This window comes from Paralichthys olivaceus, chromosome 10 (genome assembly GCF_024713975.1).
Source record: "Paralichthys olivaceus isolate ysfri-2021 chromosome 10, ASM2471397v2, whole genome shotgun sequence".
In the NCBI taxonomy this organism is placed as follows: domain Eukaryota; kingdom Metazoa; phylum Chordata; class Actinopteri; order Pleuronectiformes; family Paralichthyidae; genus Paralichthys; species Paralichthys olivaceus.
In genome coordinates this window covers 20,152,832-20,171,606 of record NC_091102.1, presented here as the reverse complement: position 1 = coordinate 20,171,606, position 18,775 = coordinate 20,152,832, and the positions used below count along the sequence as shown (strand labels likewise).

The 18,775-nt window shown below is 41.0% G+C and overlaps 1 protein-coding gene across 4 annotated transcripts in view; it reads right to left on the bottom strand.

The window, feature by feature from the left end:
• Window positions 1-1,202: 1,202 nt before the first annotated feature.
• Window positions 1,203-18,775, bottom strand: part of slc4a3 (solute carrier family 4 member 3) — a 52,252-nt gene continuing 34,679 nt past the window's right edge. For 3 of the 4 annotated variants that reach the window (XM_020099763.2, XM_069533124.1, XM_069533125.1), the window contains 16 exons: window positions 18,136-18,316; window positions 17,800-17,935; window positions 11,178-11,361; window positions 10,367-10,472; window positions 9,196-9,380; window positions 8,786-9,005; window positions 8,077-8,292; window positions 7,836-7,984; window positions 7,521-7,715; window positions 7,196-7,387; window positions 6,649-6,738; window positions 6,383-6,549; window positions 6,011-6,264; window positions 4,314-4,483; window positions 3,749-3,922; window positions 1,203-2,539 (listed from right to left, as the gene is read on the bottom strand). In XM_020099763.2, the coding sequence (XP_019955322.2) occupies window positions 2,462-2,539; window positions 3,749-3,922; window positions 4,314-4,483; window positions 6,011-6,264; window positions 6,383-6,549; window positions 6,649-6,738; window positions 7,196-7,387; window positions 7,521-7,715; window positions 7,836-7,984; window positions 8,077-8,292; window positions 8,786-9,005; window positions 9,196-9,380; window positions 10,367-10,472; window positions 11,178-11,361; window positions 17,800-17,935; window positions 18,136-18,316 (2,697 nt within the window). In that variant the 3' untranslated portion in view covers window positions 1,203-2,461. The remainder of the gene's footprint in view (window positions 2,540-3,748; window positions 3,923-4,313; window positions 4,484-6,010; window positions 6,265-6,382; window positions 6,550-6,648; window positions 6,739-7,195; window positions 7,388-7,520; window positions 7,716-7,835; window positions 7,985-8,076; window positions 8,293-8,785; window positions 9,006-9,195; window positions 9,381-10,366; window positions 10,473-11,177; window positions 11,362-17,799; window positions 17,936-18,135; window positions 18,317-18,775) is intronic. The other variant, XR_011244356.1, reaches the window with a different exon arrangement.

The following is an 18,775-nucleotide window of genomic DNA, read 5'->3' as shown; positions in this document are numbered from 1 at the left end:
CTTTGCTGAATCTGACAAGGAAGATCATGTGCCTGAAAACACAGGCAGCCAAGCATTAGCACTTAAAATGTCATGAGCACAGTGGGGCCAAATATAATGGAGACAAATTCCAGTCTTTGCAAAAAGCGGAAACATGAACACGTGGTTGAAAAGGTCCATTAACAGCACAGCAGCCAATTTTGAATGAAACTGCTACACAGCGCTAATGTAAAGCACATTGAGTAACTCATTAACTCTCTGAGCAGCAGAATGAAACACAGACTCCAGCAGGTGGATGCTGCACATCAAAGTGGAGGCCTCATTTACAGTTCAATTCCAAGTCACTTCAATGGAGCTAACACATTCTCTTTTCTTGACCCTCTTCACCTCTTCTCTTTTGTGTAACACAAAATCCTGGGATGTATGCCGTATATATTTTACATTGCACATGTTGGATTGCCTTGACCGCTTTATGTACAAAGGACAACAACAAACTAAAGGCTGGGAACCAATATTTACAGATCGAAGGTCAGTTTCCCCTGAGACAGAATTCTTGCATGGCTTATAATGTAGGACATGGTTGTGTGAAATTAACTTGTGGCTAACATACATACATTTTAATACACTGCTGACCATTAGCAATTTTAGGGTTAATGTTTAGAATGTCACTATCTGTGCTTTACTTTCAAGCAGCTTTTTTTTCTTTTTACGTAAACTGGTAAATAGACAAATGTATTTTTTTCCAGAAACCCCTTCAGCTGCCTCACAGTGTCTGTGTAGTGTTTGCTACTTACACTCGAGTGTTCCCGTGCAGTGTGTTTAAATATGACACGTGTTAGGAGATTACAGAATTCTGCACACAATTTCTTTTGAAAATGTTTGTTAACTATAGTTTTCAGACGCGTGATGAAGATGTTCAGGAGCCCTCTTTCATTTTGACTTGTGTCCTTCGCATCATCACGTTAAGAGGAGCTGACACAGAACATCCAAGAAACTACCAGTGAATCTTGACCTTATGGCTTTTTCTTGGTTATTCTTCACCTTAGGCAACATCCATGGAATGCCCTTGCAACATTGAGTATTTTGAGTGTTGGGAATTTCAGAACACACCAACACACTAGTCTAAGTGAAACCACATCTATTTCTAAATGCCTTGTGAAATTTGGTGCCATTTTTCCGAACAGTATAGCTCTGGCAGTGTTTTCTGTGCGGCAGAAGTAAGGTTTCTGAGAAGTGTTCCAATTCTTTAATGGGTTTCGCAGTATGGGAGGTGAAAACTAAATCTCTTGGTATTTCAAAACAACTCTGAGCACAGATGGTACATTATAATTCAAAGTTCAGTCTTACTGTACAAAGCATCATTCATACATTCTGTCAACACTCAACTGTTCCCCGACAATTTTAGCACTTGTATGTTTGCTTAGTTTCGATACTTTTCCAGTCAAGTGTTACATTATAAAATGCACAACACTGTCGAAATCTTGCAGAAAAGATGAAAGAATGGATGAATCATGTTTTTTTAGTGCATCAACTTACATATCGTTGTTTTTTATTTCATCTTTAATCTTAAACTGTTGAAGCTATCTGAAATCTCAACAGCACTGAGGATCTGGACACAAAATAAATAAGACAGAGTAGAAAAATAAGGTTGAGACCATGTTAGCTATTTAGTCATACATCCAAGGTCACAATAATAAGCCCAGTGGACTGGTATGTTGGGCATTAAACACCTAACAAAGTACAGTAACACCTCTTGAAGGCTCAGTAGAGATTTCACTATCAGGAGGAGTCTTCGTTCAGAGAGGAGGCTTTGTGACTCAACAACAGTGCTCATTACTAAAAGTCTGTACAGACAGGAACACTACTTAACTCCTTGTTCACACATCATTGCAACCTACAGGAAATGTCGGTAGTAAAGGCTGCTAAACTATGAAGGCAGTGAATTCTTTCAGGGCTTTAAGTTTTAGGGTCACGTCACCTGAACAATAATAGATTTTGATGAATGTCTGTTTCCTGAATGAAATGAGAGGAAATTGACCAGATTTCCCACTTTCAGTGCCAAAATCCGCCTAAATCATCATCACCAGCTGTTGTCCAGGAGGTCACCATCATCATTGCACTTTTGCCCAGAACCTGCGGAGTAGTTAAAGGGATAGATGGGATAAAAAGTTGGATTAAGGATTCATGTTAGTCAGGTGGTTTGCATCAGAAGCTATTTGCTCAAAGCTATTCGCTGGCCTCTGACAGAACATCTTCAGGGAGGTTAACGCACACCACCACCACCACCACCACCACCACCACAGAGATCTAACGTTAGGTGTGCTCTTTGAAAAACTGGAATAAACAAAGCTAAGTAATTATCCAGCCATTGCTTTTGTATATTTTACAAACACCATTATGGTAGCTCCTCTTGCTTTGCTGAGGTTTCCAGAGAGGCTTAGATTGTTCAGAGCTGCAGGATGGAGCTGGGCCCATTTGAGATTTACACAAGCATGTGGATCTCGTTGTACTCGTCCCGTCCGTCTTCATCAAAGTTAGGAGAATCTTCGTCACAGTCCAGCTGCGAAAAAACAAATGATCTTCAATCAGTTCCATGTAATTTGCTCAGGTCCTGTTTGGATTTAGATTTTTGGCTTCAACCAAACTCTGTGGACTGAATATCCAATCAACAACATTCAGTGTTTCCTAGTATTTATCTAGACCGTGGCAGCCTGACATATTCTAATTTGTTCTTCAACAGTTTCAAAATGCACCAAAGCATTTTCTACACTAATGACTGCTATTTGATGCACGTTCATGCTATGATCCATAAAGTTTTTACAGACCACGTAGACAGTCAGAGTTGATAGTTTCAGCAGCAGTTTTGCCATCATTGCAGTTCTTTCTCTCACGTGCATCTTTCACAGTCTTTAGATGGTGACCTTTGTGCGTGATTGAATTAAGTGTAGGAAATGCTGACATAAAATTGGGTGTCTGTTCACTTCAAGGGAAACATTGGTAGATATCATGATAGCTGATATTGTATTTAAGTATTAATTCAAAAGCTAAACTACTGATAGGCCTACTACTAATGACAGGCAAAGATAAATATTTTTAGAAATACACTTATATATAGACTCTAAATGTATAAGGCCACTGCCAGCACACCAAAAGATGACACTTTGGAGTTCTTTGGTTCAAAATAATTAAAGAACAAACCAAGAAATACAATAAAGACTGAAATGTACAAAGCAATGTGTATGTAAGAATGAAGGTTGGAGGGATCTAACATCATGGAGGTCTAGTTTTAATAACTTTCAAGTTTAACTTAATTTTTTGGTGGTTTAGGAAATTCTCTAGTTCCTCAAGTTCATGAGGCCTTTGGATGAACACAGCACACATGGTGGTCAAGCTAAGAACAAAGCTGTTTATCCAAGCTCCTGAAAAAGTGGACGTTTTGGAAATAGAAGGTTTGAATCTGACAGTGATGACACATATGGGTTGAGGGGATCAGACCAAGAAAACATGAAGTGTGGCCTCACAATGGGTCGCAGATCTTTTTCTGGTTAGAACCGAGGGTGAAAAGAAATATTTGCATATCATTTGAAAATATTTGGATGAGAACGCTGTCCATAATCACACAGGAGAAAATTATGAAGAATGTCAAGTTCATGCCAACATCCATCTCATGTTAAATTTGATGTAAAATAAGTAAGGTTACAGTATGTCAGAGCAGATGATTGTGGCACAGGTTCAAACATCCCTGGAAAGCGTCTGCTGCCAAACCTACCGCTTGGAGCTCACGCTCCTGAAAGATCCTGGAGAGGATGACGCGGCGCAGAGGCACCGTCATGATGAGGACAAAGGGGAACGCCAGGGAGGCCACAGTGGACTTCACTACCCAAAGTGCCACGATGCATGCCAACTGGATGATGGTGAACATGTTCATCCGCCATGTCTTCACCTGAAGCGACAAACGCGTGGTTGGTTAATGGGTAGAAAACCAAAAAACAATAAACCGCAGTACACACGTAGGCCCTCACACATGAAACACACATTCCCACACTGTGCCCCAGCAAAATGAAACTCTAGCTCCATCTAGTGGTAAATCATGCATTTCTGTAGGAGTAAATTAATGAGACAAATGAAGGTTATGGATTTTTTATTTTTATTATTGTTGAGGAATAAACCAGTAATTTAAACTTACTTACATACTTATTTTTATTGATTTAAAGTCATCTTGGAAATATGTTGTGCATGTTAACACATTACCCTGCTGTTTATATATACTTTATATATTACATAGAATATGGTGTTGTAATTATGGAATATGATTATGGCTGCTTTTGTTTTACCTTGGTGACGTAGATGTGATCAGGGTGATGCTTGGCAGGCGTGACCATCAGAGTGATGCGTTCATACAGTTGGATGCCCGTCAGAGAGGTGACTCCCATGTACAGGAAGATACCAAAGAGCACAGCCAGGGGGATGAGGCAGAGCACATTTGTCATCACTATGGACATACCTGATGGATGGAGACAGGTTAACAGTGACTTTTTCAAATTAAGTTGCTGTTGTTGAAACACACATGCATAATAATTTGCAGGTATGGACAATGATGAAGTGGCAGCCCTCATGACAAACACGCTGTGAGTGTTGCTTATTTAAAACACATTCACTGGTCACTTTGTTGAAGCACTTTGTGGGCCCATCCAAACATCTTACTTATAATCAAATTAAAGCCTAACAATCAAGATGGCTCGTTATGGTTGTATACCCAAACTATGCTTAAGACAACTTTAGGAAATGAACAGAAACAAGATATTCTGCTGACATGCTGGCACTAGTCAGTGGATTAAAACAATACGATATGGTGACTGTATTTTGAGTTTAACAAAAACAGACTAGCTTTTAGTTCGATGTCTGTTCATTTTGAAGAAAATCTTTAAACAGAGTGTTAAATCATTTTCACATTGCACAGGCTGACTTCAACATGAATCACAATCATTTGGAAAATCAAGACCTTTTCTTTATTCGACTGTTGTATTGATGCGATTCAAGACAGGTTTTTTGGAATTCAAGGTTTTTCTTGTTTAATAAGGTCAATTTATAAGTCATTCTCTCAGATAAAAAAGATTTAAAAAGACAAAACACATGACATTTTTCACGGTACACAAATTGATCGTTCCACTAACCAATTCATTGTATTGCTTTTCAGGCTACCGCTCTGGCAGCCTATTAGCACATACAAAGTACAGTGAGGACATCTGCAGATTTACCACTGAAATAATTGATGTGATTGTTGCAACAGTGGGTCTCCGGCTTTGTAAAAAGGGTTCTGAGGGCATGATATTGAGTTTAAAGACTAGGGCTAAAGCAACATATATCTTCAATATTTAATTGAAATGTCATTTATTCAAACATAGCCCTTAACCTATCATATAATTTCAATTCAGTATGTGGAACGCATATCTTCAGAGCCAATAATCTGATCAGCTTCACACTTGGCATGGGTATTGTTTAGGGCCCAGGAAAGTGCAGTGTCCAATTTGGGGTGATTTGAACATGTTTATGTTCAATAGTATTAAACTTTGAATGAAGAGGCATGCAGCCCTCTGGCAGTGGTGGCAGGGACTCATCAATGTGATGCAACAATGGGCAAATTCTTTAGAATGGCATGACTACTGATTTCGCAGTTTGGGGTTCTGCGTACTGAGCTGAGCTTCAATGAAGTATGAATAAATAGTCCAGAGATCCCTGAGTCTGCACCACCACTGCTGCACAAAGAGCTGTTCACCTGAGTCCAGCAGCAGGTCTTTATTTGCTGCAGGTAAATTACTGCAGGTCACTTGTACAGTTTCAGAAAGAAAGCTGCAACCAGCATTATCACAGGCCAAGCAAACAGGCCATTCCATATAGGTAGGTTGAGAATGCTTACTGCACAAGCATTAGACTTTTCAGTGTGTAGACCTGTATGCTATCAGGGGACATTTAATAATGGTATAATGGTCAACAAGCACCCCATTCTTCCCATGGTCCCATTTCCTCTTACCAACAAGCACAGCCACAAAAAGCCCGGTCAGCCTCTGCTCTTTCACCTCCTGGATCATGGGCTTTTCGCCAGGTGCCGTGGCCTTGCTCATGACCGTGAGTGCGTTGACATGAGTGACAGAGCGGACAGTGGCTGCGGTGAGCCATGGCAGGCCGAAAAGGGGACAGAAGGCACCCAGGATGACGATGAGCAGCAGATCCAGGTGGAAACCTGAGCCTTTAACCAGACGACGCTCCTTCTTACTGACTATCAATCTGAGGGATTGAAAGAGTGATGTGACAATGTTTAAAAGGTGGAAATCTCCTATAGCTCGGTTTGTAAAAAGTATAAAGTACTATGTATTACCACTGTAGATAATCACACTGTACGTACGATGTAATCTGAGTTTCCATGAAGATGAGGATGAAGACAAGAAGCGCAGGTACAATACTTGCTCCCATCATCCAAGTTGGAAAAGGCTGCTTATCACCAAAGGGACTGATAAACCAACCTCTCTTGTCAGGGGACGTGACCGAAAAACCTGACGGCACATTGAGTTTCTGAAATCAGAATAAAGTAGTTATGTTTAAGTAGAAAAGACACTGACTTCAACAGCTGTAATACAATAATGTGACTGAAGTGACTGACAGTGCACTTACCTGTGTGTAAGTATCAGTAATGGCATAATCCAACAACACTGAAACCAAAATTGAAATAGGGATGCCAAAGTCACCGATGATTCTTCTGGCCTGAGGACATTGAGAAAGCAAACATAAATAAAAGGCGTCAGCAACTTTTCTCTGCCACAGACATGTGGGCTGGCTTGTTAGCATGTTAACTTCAGCAAAACACGACATGACAGCTCCTCAAAAGTGAAGCTTTAACATCTGGATTGACTCCTTTTGGCTTCCTCCAATGTAGGTCACCCCCCCCGCCTCTACAAGTTACTAGAGGGGACATGAACCAAACTCAAAATGATCTTTTTAGCTAGTACACACATTAAGTTCTAATGTGGCCATTTCACTGCTACAATCTCCACAATCACTCTCCCAAAAAATCTGTCAGTGTTTGCGGGATATTTCATAATATAAGATACATACATAGGAGGCTCATCACTTTTCCTCTACATAGCTTTATCTTTTCACAACAAAGCTCCATTCAATTCAATGTACATACAGTTTAAGTTAAAGGTTTTTAAATGATTACCTTGCCACCTAAAAATCGACTGTTTCTGAATTTCCTGAGGAAGAAAGCAACGAAGAAAGTGCCAATCATAAGGACCAGAGAGAGAAGAGCAGTGTTGGGCTGGTTGAAGATGGGGCCCTCGATATCCTGAAGCTCAGTAGCTGGGGTTAAATCACTGGTGTACATGGCCATCAGTGGATGTTCCTTAAAGACCTGGAAACAAGACAGGAGCCACAATTTATCCTCCAGCAACTGACTGTAAATTCTGCTTTTTGCAGAAAGGACCAGGAAAGGATAAAATTATAAATATTAACTTCTAAACACTGTGGTGTCCAAATCAGTTAACCTTGATGAGCTTGGAGAAGGTCTCGTAGATGAAGATGAGGGAGATGAGGAAAGCAAAGATCTCCTGGGTAAAGGGCGAAATGTAGCGGACGAGAAAGCTGCCCTCTGCCGCCACAATCACCAGGACGATGATGATGAGCCAGAAACCGATCCACACCCGACCCGTCAGGTACTCAAAGTTGTGAGCTTGACAGAACTGAGTGAGGGGACGCAGACATTAGTGCATATTCGGTGAACCACAGACACTGGAGTGTGTGATTGATAAACTGGGGGTTCTACAGGGGGTAAAAAAATACAATTTCTCCAGGTGAGGTACCTTGTAGTAGGCCTCTTCAAACACCAGTAATGGTCCTGAGAAGCCAATGATGAGGAGGGGCTGACCAGCAAGCAGCGAAAATATGACTCCAAGAGTTGCAGTCGAAACGATAAGCTCAGTCACTCCCATCATCCCCTCTGTTTTCTCTCCTGTGTGCAAAATAAACACATGGGAAACATGCCGCTGTTTTTATCAAAGTGGCAAATTCAGTTTTCTCATGTTGTTTAGAGTTTCAGGTTACCCAGCAGGCCTCCGAAGGTTATGGTGGGCGACAGTGCTGCGAAGTAGATGAAGATGACAGCGGCGACGCACTGCATGTCCAGGGAATCTTTTAAGTCACTGACATAGTGTGGGTAGCGGCGGCGGATGTCGTGGATCAGGCCTCCGAATGGGATCCCAGAGCGCTTCAACGGATCCACCTCCTGGTCTTCCTCTCCTTCCTCCTCTGGGCTCACCTCTAGGAGGGTTGTTAAACACTCAATTAGAAACTAGCACTGAATATAATAAAGGTAACATTAAAGGCACAAGCTCATCAAGTTGATACTGCACCTCAATATCACAGATGGAGAGAAACGTTATAATTTTATTTTTCTTATTTTCAACAAATTACCTATGTGTATTAGATCCACAGCTGAGAGTGTATGTGAGGAGTGCAGAAACGCACCACATTCTCACATTTGAGTACATGCAACAAGTATGTTTCGCATTTTTCATTGAAAAAGATTTATTGATTCAAACCAATTGGATATACTAATGGAGTAATCGATTAATCATTGCAGCTCTGAATGTAACCTTCTTGCTCCAGTGTTTGATTACTGGTGGAATCATGTCTATCTGGATTGCTAATGTCTAGCTGTAAAAGCCATATTTGCACTGTTGGACTTCCGCTGGTCTGCAGAGTCAGAGGTGCCTCCCTGCAACTGGAGGTGTGGAGAGACTTGACCGAGCACCTTTGTTCTCCTGCACCACTCCACACGTGGAGTGTTGCTTTTTAAGCTCCCGCTCCTTCCTCTTGCGCAGCATCTGCTTCTGGAAGTCAGCCACCGTTTTCAGGAGGTCTTTGCCCTCCACGTCCGAGGGTGGAATGACGATGCTGCAGTCCAAGAACTCGTTGATCCCATTCAGGAGGTCCTGTCTGTCGTCCGCAAAGTAGGCCACCTCATGGAAGTTCTACGGCAAAGTTTAAAAAGATTTTAGCACCTGAATGATGAAGAAAGGAAATTCAAGACACACATGATAAAATAAGATATCACTAGTTTGCTTTGAAATATATAAATATCTATTAAATTATTTTCTTAGAGAGGAATATTTTGTTTGCATTCTGTTGCTTTGTTTCCTCTGACTGAAATTAGGACAATACCTTGTCTGACATGAGAGTGGAGAAGGAGCGTCCGATCTCATGATAGTCCATGTTGGACTGACTGGGACCAAGCAAGACAAAAATAAAGCGAACAGGGACGGGGACCTCCAGAACTGACTCCAGTAGCACAGCCTCATTCAGCCGGACAAACGCCATGGCCGGCTGCTCCAGAAACTCAACACAGCCTGACAGTAAAAAAAAAAAAAAAGGTTAACTATTAGCGATCTTCCACAGCTCCACATTAGGAGCACAATTTGTGAACCTGGATGGAATGCAATGGGTGCAATGGTGATGCTTATTATTCTGAAAAGTACAGTGCCTGATGTTCAATTTGGAACGTTCTATTCTCCGTCCTGTGTTGATGCTCCAGAGCTACTTCAGAATTATTCCTTGTCATTAGTGAGTCGCCCTCAAACAGTTCAACAATATACTGTCACCTTTTATCGTTTGCGTGCTGGATGTTATTGGTTTATCTGCAAAGACGACCTTATAGTTGATGTTTTTCATAAAATGAAACAGAATTTGCTTTATTACTGTTCATGTATGTAGTTTAAATATATAAGTTTGAATGATTTACTAAACTGCTGTTATTTTTTCATACATTGCAAAATAAAAGCTCTGTTTTTCAGTTCTTTATGAAGCATTACAGGAACAACAAATGTTGTGCTTTTACTTTGAAGACAACTTGCTGTAGAAGAAGCGATTCTATGAATGTTGTTGCCATGACAGATATCAGCACCTGTACTCTGTGTCTCAGTTCGACATAAAGAAAATCTAAGGATGAAAATCATCTGGTGGCAGTTTTGACTCTGTTGCCGGCCACTGCTATTGTTAATTCACGAAAAAGACGACATCTCCAACTCATCTTCAATGTCCATTAATACTGAACATATCGTACGTGTAAATTGCACCATAGTAGGGACTGCACTTTCCTGGGCAATTTAAAATGCACATGAGTAGTGTGAAGTCTATAAAATAAATGTTTAAATAATTATGCGTTAAACATACTGACAGACAGTATGTGCAATTAGTAGTTAGATGGAATTTATTTGAATTATACTGAATATGAAGCCCAAACGTATTGAACATTTTACAACAAGCAGATTCCTCTCTTGGTAGTTTATAAAAAGGAATCAATAATCATTCTTTTAATTAATCTACCTTCCCTTACCGACTAGAACAATGACAGCTTCTGCGTCTTTGGGAATCTTGGCAAGCAGTTTCATTGATCTGGCTGCAGCTGGATGGCTCTCAGGAGGCAGAGGGTGGAGAGATTTCTTGGAGGGAGACAAGTACAGAGATGATCCACATAATTGTTCCAGTGTGATGTGACATCATATGGGACAAGTACTGAGACATTATTGTGCAGATAGCAATGCACAGTATGTCTGAACAATAATTAATTAATGCAATTCATTTTACACCACACAGCCACATAACTGCCTCTTCATGTTTGAAGAGAATTTTGATGACAGGCTGTTTTAAATTTGCCAACATTTAAAGCCATGGGGAACATTAACTTTTCACAGTTAATGCATCAGGAAGCTTTAAGCAGAAACACCTGTAAGCTGACTGAAATCATAAGTCAACACATGTGACCCAGAGAGGCTTGTTCTCTCTGACTTCAAGAGCTACCTACGCCACCTCTGACCTCATGGAAGGGTGTTTCAAAGAACAATATCATAGCCACAGGTCTCGCATCATGACTTTAGAGTAATCACGCTCAAATCTGTGCTTACTGCCGATCCTTAGAACTTAATGCAAACCATAAAGTCAAACGAGACAGCTTTTATCTCTGCTCGTTTAGATAGCTGAGCTCTATTATCCAAGTGGGTTCTTGTCAAAACTGGTTAATCACTTTGGCTTTGGGGAATTGCATTTGCTGTGGAGTCTGCCTGCATAGTTACATCACAAACCTCCATCCAAACCACTGCTTCACAATTCGGAACAAAAAGATGTCCATAAAAAAGAAGCAAACTTACAAAGAGGCTGACAAACACGTCTTGTTTGGGGTCATATACCGGCCCTTTGTTATCCTGGTGTTCATCGTGCTCCTCAGCCACGAGCGGCAGATTGGTGTCATGGGTGTTGTTGTGATTGAAGCTGCCATGAAGACTGCTGGATGAGTGGTGGCGGTGAAAACGATGTTTGAAATCACTCGGATGGCTGTGGAGGAGAAAGAGAAAGAAAAAAAAGAGTTCACATTGATAATGTTAACAAGTTGTGTAGTGCACGATTAGCACTGTGTAGATTGGTACAGAAGTTCTCTATTATTTTGTAATAAGGCCGAAAACACAAGTTAGATTTTCACTTTATCTGGAAGACACTTGCTAATCATTATCAGCCTTACACACTTCATCTCTGTCACATCTACCTTTTATTCTGCACATTGTCTCATTTCCTGTCTTATTTCGATACTCAGATTTCATCAGGTTTCTACCCTGATCCTCCAGATGACCCACACCTCCACTAATGTGTCAGACCCGTGTCTTATTGTCTTTACTCTGAGTTTCTCTGCAGTTCTGTCAGTTCCAGAACTTTGTTTAACACAGTTTCTTTGTTTATGACCTCTGATGCACGTGGTGATTTTTGCCTCATGATTTGATACATCTGCTGTCTCTTGGACTGTTTTTATGCACTGAACTTTTGGATTAAAAGACTTTGAGGCTGATCCTGTCTCAGAGTCTGCACTCTGAGTCCTTTGCCTTGTACCAGTGTGATAATCCCAGCAGCATGGAGGAGGGTCTGAGGAGTTTGCTCCGTTTGAACAGACTTGGTTCAGTTGCCATTAAAATTCCTTTTCAACAAATGTTTCCACAGGTCCAAAAAATACATTCAAGAATTAATTCGGCTTTTTGTTTCCCTCAAAAATAACAGAAATTGTCAAAATAACCTCCCTTTATCTTTCTAGTTTGAGGATGATGATAATTATGATTCCAATATGATAATAGTGCAGTTTTTAATTTTTTGAGAGACCTGCAGGATCATTTTGATTCTACAGATACTCAGCCCAGCTGTGATTCTTGTTCAACCATTTCCATTCGACATGCTGAGAAGCTTTACTTCACGCAACAGCAACACAGCTCGTGAATCTATCAAGTTCTCAACAAAATCTGGCTTAACATTGTTGGAATGTAACAGTTGCATTATAACATCACTAACACAGCTGGTGACTGATCTGTGTGACCGATCAGCACGTGAAAGAGAAGTATTTAGAGTCTCTCCACGTGTTTCTGGGGGATCTTTAACATGGTCTGAGAGAGCGATGAGCTACATTTTAGCAGCATCTCCATGTGTTTCTTTTCACTCCATAAATCTGTTTCCTCTGACTGGTGATGACTCTTGTGTCTTGCTTTTTTTACTGGTACAATCCCCTGGTAACATGCTGGGAATTTATGAGGAAAGGCTGTGAAAGATGGAATGAATCTATGATGGCCTGCTGCTAAGAAGCTGCTCTGCTCAGCTAGGGAATCTGGTCACCATAACATTAGAAGGATCAAAGTATTTTCTGTAATCACCAGAAAATAACATTGTCCATCTTGAAAACTGCATTTGACAAAAAAAACTAACTCTTAAGTCCATTCATTGCCTGCTTGCTTTCAATGCCACCACACTATAAAGGTGAGGAAACATCCAAGTAAACATTCAAGTTTTTTAGAAAAATGAAAATTGGACAACTGGACAAAATCTGTCTGCTGAGGAAATGTGATCAAAAGCTCCAACACAGAAAGAAGCTTGTGTCTGAAGCTACGCTACATGGTTATGCATCTGAAATGACAATATTGTAATAAGACATTAAATATTATTTTTAGTGACTTCTTAAGTGGAACAAATGAACAGGAGAAAGTGAGCATGAGTTTGTTTGATTGTATGTTAGTTTGCAGCATTACTTTGAAACTACTGAGCCGATTACCACTAAACATTGATGTGGTATGAGTCAGGGAAGAACCTATTAAGTTTTGGTGCAAATCCAGATCAGGGGTCTGATCCAGGCAATTCCTTTTCACTTTCTTTAACATTGTGAGAAAGAAAATCAGGCGTATTTATGGGACTGATATGAGGGTGTGGACTGCTCAGCCTCGACAGATGTATGCGCTCTAATGAGAGCTACTCTCGTTGTAGTTTTAACAGGCATAGTTTATCTCTCCTCTGGTAATTCAGTCTGACAGCCGACATTTAGTGAACTGGTCTTTTCATTATGTAACTCTGAAGAATCTATAAAGCTGGGTGTGTAGCGCACTATTCCATTGGCCATGTGTTAGGTCAGTTTAGCTGTTGTGTCAATACAAGTGCCAATCAATAAGCTGAAAGAGCTGGAGATGGAGAGCATGCTTTTCATTTGATGTATATTAACCAGTGCACAGGATCTGATGTAACTACTTCCTCTGGTGTTTTGTGGAAAAAAAGGATCAATTGTGAGGATTCGTGTCTGTAGTTTTCAGGTGGGTGAGTTGTACAAATACACTTCCGCTTCCAGTGGATTAAATCATCACACTTGATAATATTTACCACTGACCTTGATAATGTGTTTGTCTGGAAAGAACCTGCTCATGTAGAAAAAACAAAGAACCAAAAAACTCCCTGTCTGCAATGACTAAACAATGTCAGTTGGATGGAAGTTACCCAAATAACTGCCTCTGTAGTGTAATCGTAATGAACTATAAAACTGAAGCTATAAAGTTCATATATTATAATCTCAGGACAGACACGAAAGAGATTTTGATTAAGGTCGAAACAGTTGCAGCAACAGAATCTCTAGATCTAAAGTTCCAGGCTATTAGACGGTGACACTAGTAATTACTCAACCTTGGTTGAGTAGACCAGATGAGATTTGAGTATGGTTAAATGTAAATCTTTCCTTTAAACCTTCACTACAGAATAATGACTGATGAGGAAGAGGATGTCTCATGCAAATTGACTGCATATGTTAGCTTGACGATACTCACACTAAATTACCACCAACTGATAATTTACAGTCATGACTTATGTGCTTATGTCAGATCCATCCTGAAAATAAATTGTTTTCAAGGAGATTGGCATTCATATAGTATGTGGTTGGATGAAGCGCATACAAGAGGGAGAGTAAAAATAAGGCAGGGACAGAGAGAATCTCATGTGTGTCACAGTGTGCTAAGATGCTGGACTCCGACCTCAGACAGAACAGGAGACGACACCTGCAACCAGCCCAACCACCATATGATCCAAACCTCCAGTGGCAGCCATTGTATTCTGTGTCTGAATTATAGGAAGCAGTGAAAGCCAAGCCAACTCAGGAAGAACAAGTCGTCCGGCCAAAGAAGTCCCAGCTCACTGTTATTCACCCACCACTCCCAGGTCCATCTCATAGAAGGAATAATAGGCTATGGAAACAAAGCACTATCACAGGTATCCCATTGAGACCTGATGATGATGGAGAAGTTTTAGTCCATAGACCTTGGACGGCCTTAGACATTTCAACAGCCATGACAACCCAATGGACGAAAATGTTGAGGAGACTTAATTGTTTTCTGCCAACTATGTTTTAAGTAAGGAGACTGTTGATGGCAAAGATGGGCTTAGACTGGTCAAGGGCGCTATTTTAAATTATATGAAAATTGTCCACTGAGACTGGGGTGATGACAGGAATGCACCATGTGGTGGTGCGTCAGAGGGGAATTTCCAGCCTGGATGAATATGACACGTATTTGGAACTGCAAACAGGATCATGGTGAGCCTGCATCTCTGTACCTGACCAGACTCACTAAGGTTCACAGAACACATATTGGCCTACGAGAACCAACTGGTGTGACTCCCTGGGAGGCTCATCAGATTTGCTTTGCAGTAGTGTCTCAGTTCTGATGAATGGTAGCACCCTCTGGGCAAAGAGTAAATATCATGTAGGATTAATAAAATGCCCCAAATCGGTTGTGATCCCATCAAAATCTGATTACTGATTGTGAACATATATAATTTGAGTAAGGGCGTTATGGATGTGATTATGCCAGTTTTTAAGTCTGTGTTACAGGCAGAAGTAGTAGTCTGTGGTTGACTTATTGTTTTAGTGTTCCTGTGCCCCCAGATAGCCAACTGTGGTTAGCATTTCAGTATGGAGATAAGGCCTTTACACTTTTTTGCTTATACCAAGGTTACGCCAAGTCACCCACCATTTAAAATGGTTGTTTGAAAGAAAGCTTAAGCTCATTGTAATTAAGGCCAGAAAGTGCACTGTTGCAACATGTGGATGATTGTATGATCTGCGCTTCAACAAAAGAACAACTTGAAACAGATAAGGTCAAACTACAGAAAAATTTTGGAATACAATGCCAGCCGGTCTAAATTATAGGTTGTATTGGAAATGGTTACATTTCTGGATCATGTGAGGGCAAATCCCTCTCAGCCAAGAGAATAGAGGCAATACAAAACATACAAAAACCACTCACTGAAAAACAAGTGATATTGTAGAACATTCATTCCAAACTGTGTGTTGCTGGTAGCACCTCTATCTGCTATAGCACGTGGAAAAAGCTTACAAGCCCTCAGTGAAGTGACTTGGACTGACGACAAATCATTTACTGAACTGAAGCATTACATCTACACTGACATTGGGATCTCTTATACAGACTGTTGCTGAAAAACAAGGTTGCATGACATCTCTTCGGTTGCATGGATGAGGTCAGAGACCTGTTGCTTATTTTTGAGCTAAACTCTACCCAGTTGCAGCAGGACTCCCTCTCTGTCTGAGAGCAGTGGCAGCAACAAAGAAGGCTGTCATTGCCTAAAGAGACATTGTTGGTCACAGCCCACTGACACTCTTTGTTCCACACGTGGTATCAAAACATCACTTCTCTATAACCCGATAGTCACACTGTTTTAATGTCTTTGCCTAACACAACCATAATAAGATGCACTCTGCTTAATCCTCTGACTCCTCTTCCTCTTCCAGGGGAGTGTGAGGAGCATAACTGTGTTGTAGCAGTAACTGATGTTTGCTCCCAGAGACCAGATCTACAGACCAGATCTCATTGAACCCTTCTTGAGGATGGATCAACATCATGCAACCCAGAGACATCAAAAAAATCTAACAGGTTTTGCAGAGGTAACTGCACATGATGCTTTTTTAAAGCAGAACCATTACCATGTACATTCTCTGCACAAGCTGCTGAGTTAGTAGCACAAGCTGATGCATGCAAATTTGCAAAAGATAAATCTATTAACATGTACCCGGACAGCACATATGCGTTTGGAGTTGATTTTGGCAAACCTAGTGCACATCATACACTTTCTTCTGCATTGTTGGATGCTATCCTCCTTCCAAAAGAGATTGCTGTATGCAAATGTGAAGCACAGCTGAGATCCACTGCCTCAAGGTAATGCAAGAGCAGATGCAGCTGCAAAGCCGGCAGCAAAACAGGTATGAATAGGAATCTCATGCTTAATGATTCTCTATCTACTTCAACAGTCGATTTGAGGGAGCTGCAGGGAAGAGCAACACCAGGTTATTGATGGGATTTGGTACGGCCCCAATGACAAACCATGTTTACCAAAATATCTTTTACTACACATTATCTCAACCTTTGATCATCTGCAACACAATCTAATCAATTTATGTTTGAGTCCAAGTGAACGTTTGTCCCTCAAAGTGTTCCTGAGATGCTGTGTTCACAAGTCCAAAAACAGGTTTTGAGAGGTCACCTTGACCTCTGACCACCAAAATCTACTCAATTCATCTGGGTGTACAAGTAAATGTTTTTACAAACATTTAAAAAACGTTCCTCAAGATGTTCTTGTGATATCATGTACACAAGATTGGCACGGATGAGGGGACAACCCGAAAACATAATGCCTCCAGCCACTGGCCCTAGCACGGAGGCATAAAAACCATTATAGTAGAACATCCAAATCAACTGTGAAGCTCAAAAATCACTGCATCTAACTGTAAAAGCACTTTGCCTGTTTAAGCATTCAGCTAACTGTAGTGCTACACATTAATTGTGCTGAAATTCATTCTCGGACTTCAAGAAAGTGATTGGTCGAGTATAAGCTCTTAAACACGCTCATATTCCATAACTGCAGTGAAAGGATGTTGGTTACATGGTAAATGGATTCACATCAATTGACTGTTTTTATATATTTTATTATTTTCTATATTTATTTAGCACTTTTCTAGTCTGATTGACTACTGAATGCACAGCCATCAGGGGCAATGAGGGGATCAGTATCTTGCCAAGGACAATTTCAGGCATTCAGATTGGTGGAGCCAGGATCAAACCAGACTTTCTGGAAAATGGACGACCCACTTTTCCTCCTGAGTCTCCACTTAAAGTATATCTGTGTGTGATATGTATCTTTATGTATTCTATGCTTGGAGGAATCCTTTAGATAGTTTGGAATTGATTTTTAGAATAAGTCATTGTAGTGTTGTATCCCAGGACAAATGGGGCCTGTGTTTTCACCTCTGAGCAGACATTCACACATTCCTAAAAACTTAGTCATGAATATTATACATTAGGCTTTTTACATCCCCATACCTTCCCCTTCATTTAGTGCCAGGACAAAAATATGTTCTTTGAGGGACGAACATGACTTGAGATTGTACACAAAGTTAGTATCAGACAGGGTACTGACCTGTGTTTGAGCAGCAGAGCCCGCAGAACGCTGGGTCTGTCCTCGGCTCGGATCTGATCAGAGATGATCATCGTCTCCACCACCAGATGAGCGATTCCAGGCAGAGAGTTCTGATCAAGGTCCAGAAGGATGGCACCTAATGAAGTGAAATGTACAGGATGACATGGGGCATCAGTGGATGCTAAGACTTTTTTGTCTAGCAAGTATTTCAGTGCTTGATAGCCCCAAGACTATTTCCATTGCACTGATTTTATCATTTCACTTTGCGTATATGTGCCTCTGGAAATAGGCCAACCATAGGACTTGCACTGTCATCTTCAAGCGGGATCTTTTTACCGTGCGTGATGGTGCGACGAAGCTCCAGCAGGCTGCGGAAGGAGAGCGAGGCCACGTGAGGTTTGCCCCAGCGGTCCGTCTCCTCCTCCACATCCTCTTCAAACTTGATCCAGCGAGCTCGCTCCTTCCAACGCATTTCATGATCCTTCTCCACAATCAGCTCGTTCAGCTCCACAAACAACTGCAGATGAAACAGGACACAAAACTAATCAGTAAAACACAAGACACATGGTTTTTCATACCAAAGTAATAGTCAGAGATACTGGAATATGAGATGGGATATGTTTACCAGATGATCAGTATTAAATGTCTCTCCTTGATCTTTCAAGGCTGCTTGTTTTCCCCCTTTTTATTCTTTTAAAACTAAGAAATATCATACAAATCGGAAAAAACATTGCTGGTAATCAGGGACAGTTGATCCTCATTGGGTGCATGTGCAGCGCATGACGGCCGTGAAAACGGAGAAAACACTTGCGTGGTTCACACGCAGGAGATGCACCTGAGGCACGTGGCTCACACAGGCAGTGCGGACGCTCTAACCTGATAACATGGGCTATGAAATGAAAGCAAGAAGTTCTGTGACACACAAGTGTGGCTCGAGCATTGGATAACCACATGGTTAAGAGGAAAATTCTGTTAA